This window comes from Sinocyclocheilus grahami, unplaced genomic scaffold (genome assembly GCF_001515645.1).
Source record: "Sinocyclocheilus grahami isolate Dianchi unplaced genomic scaffold, SAMN03320097.WGS_v1.1 scaffold429.1, whole genome shotgun sequence".
Lineage (NCBI taxonomy): Eukaryota > Metazoa > Chordata > Actinopteri > Cypriniformes > Cyprinidae > Sinocyclocheilus > Sinocyclocheilus grahami.
Window position 1 is genome coordinate 614,854 of NW_015505608.1, and position 10,893 is coordinate 625,746.

A 10,893-nucleotide genomic window follows, 5' to 3' on the forward strand; every position below is an offset into this window, starting at 1 on the left:
TTATACTGTCTTTTTACGCGTTGCGTTGCATTGCATCGCGCCGCGTAAACATAAAACTGTCTGCATTTGTGATCAGAGAAATGACAAACAACAAGTGCTACTCTACTGCCCAAAACTCACGTTTGAATCATCAGTGGCAAATGATAAAATAAAACATACTTACGTGAGTCAGAACTGCCGGCATTTTAGTCTAACGTTACTCACACTAGAGTTGGCAGTACGTCAAATACAGGTGCATTGCAAGTCTATTCAGATGAACAGAAAAATAGCACAGATCGCTTGACGGAGAGTGAAACTCTGAAGCGCTCAGTCATTGTGTTCGGCGAGTAATAATATAGCTGTGCTAAACTTATACTTAGCCTCCAACTCACACACTGGCAAGTGAAATCTGAGAATTTATTAGCCAGTGGCTAATGTTAGACTTCATTTAGTCACCCAGAGTGAAAATTTAGTCGCATATGCGAGTGATTTACTCTCAGTGTAGAGGGTTGATACATAATAAATATACACAGTACACACACATATCTTATGTAAACAAAACCTTTTATTTTGCATGCGATTAATCGTTTGACAGCACTAATTCATATTGAAAAGACTGGATTTCACGTAAATTCTCTTAACAAATGTAAATGTGACAATAGATCAATAGGGAAAATCTTAATTAGAAAATAAGTTTGCATTGCATTTTTGTCATTACAAATTATGTTATTATTATAAAAGTTTTAGTGAATAATTGTATTTAGAAATGACAAATTTGAATACATTTCCTATGATAAGTGTCTCAAAGTGTTCCTTTGATTAGTGACTTTGATTAGTACAGAATCGTAAATATTTTAACAAATTAATTAATTGCATGGTCACACTTTAGTTTGGGGACCAATTCTCACTTTTAACTAACTACTAACTATGATTTTTGCCTCAAACTCTTAGTTTGCTGCTTGTTAATAGTAGTTCTTAAGTTTAAGTATGGGGTCAGATTAAGGGTTAAAGTGGATTAAGTAAATCTTGTGATTGGTGATGTGTGCAGGGTCCTGTCAGAAGTATACTTTGAGGAGCGCTTTGCAGAGCTGCCAGAATTCCGTCCAGAGGAGGTTCTGCCCTCTCCAACCCTGCAGAGTCTGGCCACTTCCCCACGAGCCATACTGGGCAGCTACCGCAGGAAGAGGAAAAACTCCACCGGTGAGAGTAAGATTCAGACCTCTCTAACAACTCAATGTGAAATCTAACTATAGCTGGGTCAGTTCATTTGTTCATGCCTTTCAAATCACAAATCAACTAGCCCTCAATCCCCCTTTCCACAGACCTGGACTCATCCACAGAAGATCCCGTCTCTCCAAAAAGGAAAAGCCGCTGCAGATCTAGCTGCAGTTCAGAGCCAAACACACCTAAAAGCGCTGCAAAGTGTGAGGGGGACATTTTCACCTTTGATAGGCCAGGTAATACTTCACCACCCACAAAACCGTCATCATTTTGCAGCCTATATTATCCTGATTCAACTACATTATAATTCTCTCCCTATCTGGTACAGATGGAGAGGATATTCTGGGGGAGCTGGAGTTTGAAAAGGTGCCCTACTCCTCTCTCAGGAGAACTCTTGATCAGAGGAGAGCTCTTGTCATGCAGCTATTCCAGGAGCATGGCTTCTTCCCCTCAGGTAACGCACACACTTTTATAGAGTACTGTTACTGTACCACCCACACAGCTTACAGACAGCACAGAAGTAAAATGAAGAACAAACCAATTACAGCACAAATCTTAACCAAAATGGATGCTATTGACATAACACTATTCATTAGACCAGGAGTGTCCAAACTCGGTCCTGGAGGGCCGGTGTCCTGAAGAATTTAGCTCCAACCCCAATTAAACACACCTGAACCAGCTAATCAAGCTCTTACTAGGCATACTAGAAACTTAATGGCAGGTGTGTTGAGGCAAGTTGGAGCTAAACTCTGCAGGACACCGGTCCTCCAGGACCGAGTTTGGGCAGCCCTGCATTAGACCCATGGATTTCAACCGGGGGGTCCTTGGAGAGATACAAGACTAATGGAATCTTAAAATATAAAATATATATTATGAATGTTTCAGATGTATTTCTAAATCTAGCTATTATAAACTATAACTTTTTTTTTTTTATTATCAAAAGAAACAGCCTCTTATCTAGCAGCTCTGAGTCACTTCACAAGGAGAGAAACTACCATCAAATACACACTGACACTCAAAGATCTTCACGACAAACTGACGAAATAATTTTAGTTTATCTTATATTGCTATATTTCTAATATATTACTATGTATTACTAATAAATGACTAAATAATAATAATATTATAATTATTTGTAAGGAATATCATACATCCAAGATATTTTTAGTCCATGTTTTAATTTATTAATTTAATTTAAATGTTTTGTTGTAAATAATTGTTATATTTTCATTCATTAAATTGTTGTTACATTTTATTAGACACCATTTTTGATTGATAAATTATAATAAATCATAAAACGAAATTCAACAGAATTTATGGGAAAATAAAATGGTTTTCTTGGGAGTTAAAAAACAAGTTTCTATTCATTCTCATGGTCTAACACACATGTGGAAAGCATGTCCACATTTATAGTAAATTTATATTGTGATTGTATTTTTGGCCATATCATCCAGCCCTAATGCATAGTTCGCAATATTAAAGGAATTAAATATAAACATCAAATGTTTTCACTATCACGTCATTCCTAGCATGTCTATTGAACAAAAATGTAGAAATTCTGGTCACGCTTTTTCATGCAGTTACAAAAAAAAAATTTGACTGAAGCTTCAAAAAGCACCATCAATGCATCGTAAAACATTTAGACTTCTGAAGCCTTGCAGTGGCTTTGTGTGAGAAAGAGAACAAAATTGAAGTCAGAACTTGTTAAGGGAATCTTGTTCCGATTTTTATGTTGCTGGTCCTTAAAGGGATAGTTCACCCAAAAATGAAAATTCTGTCATTAATTACTCACATGTGGTTCCAAACCTGTAAGACCTTCGTTCATCTTCGGAACACAAATCAAGATATTTTTTATTTATTCTGAAAGCTCTCTGACCCTCCCATAGACAGCAAGGATCCTTACATGATCAAGGCTCATAGCTTGCTCATAGATTCTCATAGCTTCGTAAAATGACGGTTGAACCACTGATGTCACAATGATTATTTTAACGATCTCCTTGCTACGTTTCTGAGCCTTGATCATGTAAGGATCCTTGCTGTCTATGGGAGGGTCAGAGAGCTCTCAGAATGCATCAAAAATATCTTAATTTGTGTTCCGAAGATGAATGAAGGTCTTACGGGTTTGAAACAATTTCAGGGTGAGTAATTAATGACAGAATTTTCATTTTTGGGTGAACTATCCCTTTAAATTGGCTGAGAGGAACATCTGAGATTATAAAGGCCAAAAACCCCTGCATTAGATAAAAACACTTTCAGAATTTTCTTTCGTCTAATACTCTCTTTCTCTCCCCCTTTCGCCCCTCTCTCGATCAATAGCTCAAGCTACTGCAGCATTCCAGGCACGATACGCTGATATCTTCCCCACTAAGGTGTGTTTACAGCTCAAGATCCGTGAGGTCCGGCAAAAGATCATGCAAACGGCAGCTCCGTCGGAATCGGCAGGCATTTTTGATGTTTCCTCATTACCAGGACCTTCTGGGGCAGCGGCGGGGGCCAGTGACCTAGCTATAGGGGCAGAGCCTCAGGAAAAAGAGGCCGAGCGGGAGGGTGAGCAGAACAGCTCGGAGGAGCCCAGAAATGCTGGCGATTCACAGGACACCAGCAGATGAGGTTGATGGGAAAATGGAAGGCTTGAAGACCAGATGTCTCCCCTCGACATCTGCATGATCTACATTTGTTGTCTTGTCTCTGCTATGACTGCCTCGGAAGGACATAGAGAGAAAAAGCAAGAGCAAAATTTGTATGTATATGGAGCAGATGAGGGGAGATGCCTAAAAACACTTTGGGGTTTTGAAACTTCTCAGTATTTCACGTGATGTTGAATTATGAAAACCTAACATCGACACATTCAGACACTTGCCTACATAAACACAGACACTCTTGAATATACACTCTTGAATTTACAGCATTATCTTAGTCATTAGGCTTCCTTTGGACTTTGAAACTAGAGGACTGTGGGCCTGTCCTGTACACCAGTGAAGTCACAGTGCTGCTGATGCCTCTAGAAAGGCGGGACGTGTGAGGGCACCCCATTCCTTTTCAGACTGAGTTGTGTTCGTACGGCCTGATTGGCAGTAGCTTGGCCACAGGTGTTTTTTATTGGTTTGTAGGTTACTGCCAGTCATTGTGAGGCGGGCCTCCACTGGCTGAGTTTAAGTGATAATGAAGACTTGTTGGACTTTTATTTTTGATTTTTTTTTCTTCTGTGGTGTTTTAATTTTTGAAGACTTTTTCACAGAGAGCTTTGTTAAGGCACTGAAAACCTTCGGCGAGAGACTTTGCGCTGCCATTCGTAAACTTTTCGTCCTATGATTGACTTTAACGGTTGTCAATCAAACTGGAGTCATTCCAAAGCATCTGATTGGCTAGCCATGAAGGAAAAAGGTCATGGAAGGGAAGTCAACAGGCACATCATTGCCATTGATTTATGTTTTTCCATATATTAAGAAATTCCACATATTTAAGCATTTCTTTCTCTGCCTTTTTTATTCAACTTTTCATGAGCTGGTGAAGCACGGAGCAAAGAGAATGTTGAGAATATATTCTTAAGAATTTACTATAAGAATTTTATTAACTTTTTAGAGGAGAAACTTGATTTTTCAACACGTAATGATACAGGTCATTATGTTATAAAATCTCATTATTACTGTTCTTATTAATGCTTTGTTGTTCTTGTGGATCTGATCCTTATAACCTATATATATACTGTATTCTTATTAATATACTCTTTCTTTAGCAGAAACGGAGGGACGAGTTCGCCCTCTTCCCTTGCTCCCAGAGGCACTTCCACTACCTTTTTTTAAACCTTTTCTCTTACACTTTTTATCTTGATATTCACAATGTTTTATTTCTTACCAGAGAGCAATTACGTAAGCCTTTATTGTTAGGCACTCCAAATATCTTTCTGGTAGTTGTACATGTTTTTTATTATTTCGATTTACCACTTACATTCCTCCTCCTGTCACTTTATCGTTTTTTCTCAATCACTTTAAGGCTATAAGGGGGACTGGGAGGCCACAGATGATCTTCTCTTGCAGCACTGCTCTTTGTTGTACATAAATACAGTAAGAGTCCAAAGACTCAAGCATCACAATAAAAAGCATCAACAAAAACATTGTTGGAAGAAACAAAGCCAGTAACAAGAAATTGTATTACAAAAGGGGAAATAAAGAAATATGGTTATAAACTGTTCTTATTGCGTTACCTTGTTTTGCTGATTTACGTACCCAAGAAAGACTTGACTTACCGATAAGCTTTACATTTTAACTGTATCTCTCAGTAAACAAATAAATAGATGTTCAATGAAACAGACTCTTCGTTATAAGTAAAAAGATTGAGGAAATAATAACTCTTCATTGGACATCGATTGGGTGACGTCATAGATGTGCATTTTAATTGTATTTTTTCGGAGCGCAACTGTTTAAAACTTCACCGTGATCTATTTTTGTGCGGGAAGTTTTGAGTTGGAGTATGCCTGAATGGTACATCAAGTTATAAGATGTGACCAATAAGAATAAAGGAATGATTGGGTGTTTAAATACACAAGTATTAGTAACATTATATTGTGGTTAGTTTTTTTTTTTTTATCACATTTCTACATTCTAGCCAATTGCAGTATGGAGAAACAAATGAATTCCATGTAACATCAGAACAAATTTAAAGATTTACTTTCTTTCACTCAAGAAGAACATTCTATGATCATTTTCTTAGTTTCAAACCTGTGACTTTTTTTCTTCTCTGGGTCACAAAAATGTTATTTTCAAAAATGTCTCCGTGTGGTTTTGTCCAAACAATGGAAGTCAGTGGGGTCCCGTGTTGCTTTGGCCCTCTTTGACTGAGATTGCATCTAATAAGAACATTGAAACGTTCCAAATATCTTCTCTTTGTTCTGCAGAAGAAAGTCGTACAGGTTTAAAACAACATGAGAAGGTGAATAAATGATGACAGAATGTTCATTTTTTTGAATGGCCCATCCCTTTAAGGTGACATCGTGATTGCTGGGTATTGCTGTTGTAACACCACTTTCTCAAAGAAATTACACTAGGGAGACAAACTGTTTTAAGTTTATTTGCAACACGTCTCCAAATCAGCATCATAACATTAAAAATGCTACAAGCATTCAGTGTACAGATCGAGAGATGGAAATACATGTGAATTCATTGTCCACTGTAGTGATGGTGCATAATATCTGTCCATGATTAGCACTTGTTTTGTACTTCCTCTGCCCTGTTGTTTTGTTCTTCAGGTGAGTGCCCTTAAACTACCTCCTCCCCAGAACTGCAGGTCAGGACGTTAACCGGGAATCATTACACACCATCCTGTGTTATCAACGTGCTCTACTGTCCACGGGTGAAATCTGTACCTTCATACCCTCCATCTGGCTGTCCAAATGTCAGATTGAGAGTGTCATGCAGTGTGTCATCAGAAAGACAGACTGTACATTTCTTGTCCCAAAACAGGAGACATCCTATCACAGATTTGAGCCTTTCAGTTGCACCTCTAATATCAGCCCTCTTTTAAGATTGTTAGCTCAAATTATTTAGCAAAAATGTCTTTAAAAATTGAAAATAAGGCTGAAGAATATCTGAAAGGATGGACTAGAGTGGCTATTTGAGGTATGCTTGTTCACACATTCAATGGAAATGACTACAATGTCTTGAATATGGAACACTTCCTTAATCTCTGCTTTCCCTGTTTTTTTCTCTCTGCACTTGTTCTGACCCACTTATGCTCTTCTTTTAATCACAATCTTCAAATCACCAAGATGATGGCCACTGGAGTGCTGCACTGTTCTTCACTTCTCTCACATTAACTGCAGGTTGTCCACAGTGATGGCCTCCATGTTGATGCCACTCTCCAGTGCTGTGTGGTACAGCTCGATGGCCTCTGCCAGGTCTCCGCTCGTCTCAATGATGGCTATAGTCTCTCCAAGCTCGTTAAACATGATAGTGGGAGTTCCCTGAGTATGAAACATTGAGAAAATATAAACCATTATTTTGTGAACATGCAAAACTATAGCAAACACACACACACCGTAGGGTGGTTTCCAAAAATTTCGGCATTGATTCTGATTCATGGTTCTAGAACTTACTATGGAATCGACTCCTCGCTTTTGTTTTCTTTCATTCTTTTTTTTAAGATTAGAGGAACATGTTTACCTAATATTGCTTGGATATATGATATGAAGGCTTACCTCCTTTTAAACTTTCTTAGTATATAATATTACCAGCTATAATATCATCTATTATCTTTCCATGTAGTTCGGAGCACCCCTCAAATCTTCCCATTGTGGACTACCGAACAAGCCAGTTTCACTCTCGAGTTCACAAGATTAGTTTATTCTATATATTTTAGACACCTAAAACGTTTTAGGAGCAAAACTTTAATTTAGGAGACATGTTGAAGACAATCTAATGATATTTGTAAGTTGTATGCTATTCGACATGCAGGAACTTTCATACATATGGCTTTATTTGAATGTTTCTGCACAACATACCATGATACGGAGTTGTTAATAATACGTACAATGTAAAAGATCAGCTGCAAACATTTTTTGAGTCGATTAGTTGAAACTGACCATCCATCACTACAGTGAGCGACTGAGAGGCGTATTAATCATTAGCTGTATTGAACTGAAAAAGACTATTAAAGAGGAGCCAATTCGCATTTTTCCGACCTTTGCAATAGATTTTCAATTCCAAACGCCTTGTAAATCTGTTTTTTGGAAATCGATTCCCAGTTCTAACACACAAAAGTAACAGTTTCCTACCTGTGTCAGGTTGGATGTTTGTATCTGAATGACTTGGGGTTGTCCAAGCTGCACCTCTTGTTGGCAGAAGGCTGGTACCAGGTCCATCTCAGAAGCTTCCACAACAGCAACAGTTGCTGTTTGAGATTCTGCAGCCACTGCTTCTGCGCTATGTTCTGGCTCTTGCTTTTGGGTGCGATTGTGGGTCTTCCGATGGTTCCTAAGGTTCGAAACCGTCTTGAAGGTCTTTCCACATTCACCGCAAGCATGCGGCCGCTCACCCGTGTGTGTACGCCGGTGTTCCGCCAGATGCATGCTCTGCACGAAGCCCTTATCGCAGAACTCGCACCGGAACGGACGCTCGCCCGAATGTGTGCGAAGGTGCTCCCGCAGGTGCGTGTTCTGGCGAAACCGTTTTCCGCAGATCACGCAAGGATACGGACGCTCACCGGTGTGTACTCTTTGGTGTAGTGTAACACTTGAGGCTGAACCAAAGAGTTTTCCACAGACCGGACAGGGATGAGGCTTGCCAGTGGTGGAGCTTGAGCCTCGAGGCCGGCCGGGCCCAAGTCCGTGACTTAGCTGGTGCAGGCGGAGATTTGCAGGAGAATTTAACCGCTTGCCACAAATAGTGCAATCCAGATTAGGTTTCGTCATCGAAGGAGCGCTTAGTTGCTCTGTATTATCCATCGAGCCCTGTTGACTGCTAACCTGGGAGTCCTGGGAGATACTGTGTAGCTGAGTAAAGTTGGGATGCTCCTCCAGGCAATGAAGGTCTCGTTGACGCTTGCGCAAGAACCCCTCGGAACAGTGCGGGCAGGGGTAAGGTGCTGGTGACCCTGGGTGGTGAAGAAAACGATGAGCTACAAGTTTAGCAGGACGGATAAAGGTAGCGGAGCAGTCTGGACAGGGTGAGGGCATCACATTGCTGTGAAGATGCTGACGGTGTTGACGAAGATTTGACGATTGGCTGAAGGCTTTGTGGCAAATGTCACACCGGTACGGACGGACTCCTGTGTGTGTGAGTCCATGACGGGAAAGATTTGCAAGAGAGGAAAAGGTCTTTCCACACACGCTGCACTGGAACGGCCGCTCGCCCGTGTGCGTGCGCAGGTGGTTTCGCAGATGGATCTGCTTCTTGAACGGTTTCCCGCAGATGTTGCATTTAAAACGCCGTTCGGGGGTATGAGTCGTTCGGCGATGACGCAACAGACGGACCTGTGAGGGGAAACTTTTTTTACAAATAGAGCAAGGGAACTTTGGTTCTTCCTCAGCAGGAGTCCCGTGTTTACTTGGTTCCTCTCCTCCTCCTTCCACACTGGCAGTAGTTGAATGTTTGGGGTCGATTGTCAGCATTTTCCCTCCATTTGGGGTTTGTTCTGTGTTTGAGGGTTCAGCATGAAGCCCATTTTCTGTTGGCTCTGAAGACTGGGAAACCACTGCAATACCTTCAATGAGCACAGGACCTGTGTCACTGGATTCTATTCTGTCATCTTTCACAGGAGGAATTGTCACCGCATGTCTTTCTTTCCTCCAAGCAGCCTCGCGTTCTCTTGCTCTTTGGATGATAGAGAGAGGTGACTGCTGGGCCAGTACAAACTGCGAAGCGGAGATGGTTGAATTAATCTCACAATTCAACGGTCACATTCAATTCCCTTTTTAAGGAAAAAGTATATATTAGGCCATTGTGCAATTAATAGGTTCTGCAGTGTGTGAATAAAATGAACAATAGCACTGACAGTGTGCATTTTTCAAATTGCATGGGAAATTAGAAGACTGACGTCAGTGCAAATATGTAAGAATTCAATTATAATAATTCAGTTCTGTTAAGTTATTGGAGCTTTTCTACGAATTAATAATATATCTGTACATTATTGGTTATTGGCAGATATTACAGATTTTTTTAATTTATGAATTTTTACTTTTTAAATATTGTATATGCATCACCAATAATGAATATTTATTTGCACATGACCACTTTCTCTATTTTAACATTCAAATTAACTTTGAAATTATTTAACACTGTTAAAAATGAATGTGAAATGAATGTCTGTTTTTCATTGTGTACATTATTATGCCTAAATGCCTAAATTCCCTTGTATACTTTAAGGTTTTATTTGTATTTACATTATACACAATATAGTGTAAAAAATTTTAATACAAGGCATTTATTGATTATCAGCCAAAATCGGTGCATCCTTAACGTTTTTAAAAATCTAATTTAATTTTGATTAGGGCAAAGGTGTCTAAATGTAATTATAGGGAAAATAAGCATAAACAATTAAAGGGGTCATATGATCCTGCTAAAAAGAACATTATTTGGTGTATTTGGTGTAATGAGTCTAATGTGTCTATGCGGTTTAAGGTTTAAAAAAACATACTGTACATTATTGTTTCTCCTCTATGCCCCGCCTTTTTGAAACGCGTCGATTTTTACAAAGCTCATCAGTCTGAAAAATTGTGATTGGCCAGCTATCCAATGCGTTGTGATTGTCCGAATACCTCAAGCGTGAGACGGAAATGTTACGCCCCTCACATACTGTTGATGCCGTGTCCGGCCGGAGCGACGAGACAAAAACATTAAAACCCATTACAAACGAGGCATTTGTTGCATCCAGTGGGGACATAATTACTGATTATAATGACTTATACTGTCTTTTTACGCGTTGCGTTGCATTGCATCGCGCCGCGTAAACATAAAACTGTCTGCATTTGTGATCAGAGAAATGACAAACAACAAGTGCTACTCTACACTGCTCAAAACTCACGTTTGAATCATCAGTGGCAAATCCTTTAAATGAAAACGTACTTACGTGAGTCGGAACTGCCGGCATTTTAGTCTAACGTTACTCTCCCAGGATCAGTAAATAGTCCTCCATAAAATGCGCTGCACACATCTGGATATTTGGGTTAAACTGTTCTGGAACAGTGTTGTAAATACAACT

At 39.6% G+C, this 10,893-nt stretch overlaps 2 protein-coding genes across 4 annotated transcripts in view; one reads left to right on the top strand and one right to left on the bottom strand.

The window, feature by feature from the left end:
• The first annotated feature begins 458 nt into the window (after positions 1–458).
• On the top strand, positions 459–4,006 carry LOC107551665 (protein capicua homolog). Its single transcript, XM_016233362.1, has 5 exons — positions 459–480; positions 1,000–1,185; positions 1,302–1,436; positions 1,529–1,654; positions 3,517–4,006. Exons 1-5 carry the CDS (start codon positions 459–461, stop codon positions 3,807–3,809), a joined length of 762 nt encoding a protein of 253 aa, XP_016088848.1. The 3' UTR covers positions 3,810–4,006.
• Positions 4,007–6,158: 2,152 nt separating this feature from the next.
• Positions 6,159–10,893, bottom strand: part of znf526 (zinc finger protein 526) — a 13,300-nt gene continuing 8,565 nt past the window's right edge. For 2 of the 3 annotated variants that reach the window (XM_016233406.1, XM_016233405.1), the window contains exons 7-8: positions 7,970–9,547; positions 6,159–7,165 (exon numbers count right to left, since the gene is read on the bottom strand). In XM_016233406.1, the coding sequence (XP_016088892.1) occupies positions 7,004–7,165; positions 7,970–9,547 (1,740 nt within the window). In that variant the 3' untranslated portion in view covers positions 6,159–7,003. The remainder of the gene's footprint in view (positions 7,166–7,969; positions 9,548–10,893) is intronic. The other variant, XM_016233409.1, reaches the window with a different exon arrangement.

Bases quoted from the DNA above. Each gene is read 5' to 3' on its own strand.
- LOC107551665 (XM_016233362.1), top strand. From the start codon at position 459: ATGCGAGTGATTTACTCTCAGT. The intron at 481-999 runs GTAGAGGGTTGA...AAGTGGATTAAG, and splicing joins GCGAGTGATTTACTCTCAGT to TAAATCTTGTGATTGGTGAT. The intron at 1,186-1,301 runs GTAAGATTCAGA...CCCTTTCCACAG, and splicing joins GAAAAACTCCACCGGTGAGA to ACCTGGACTCATCCACAGAA.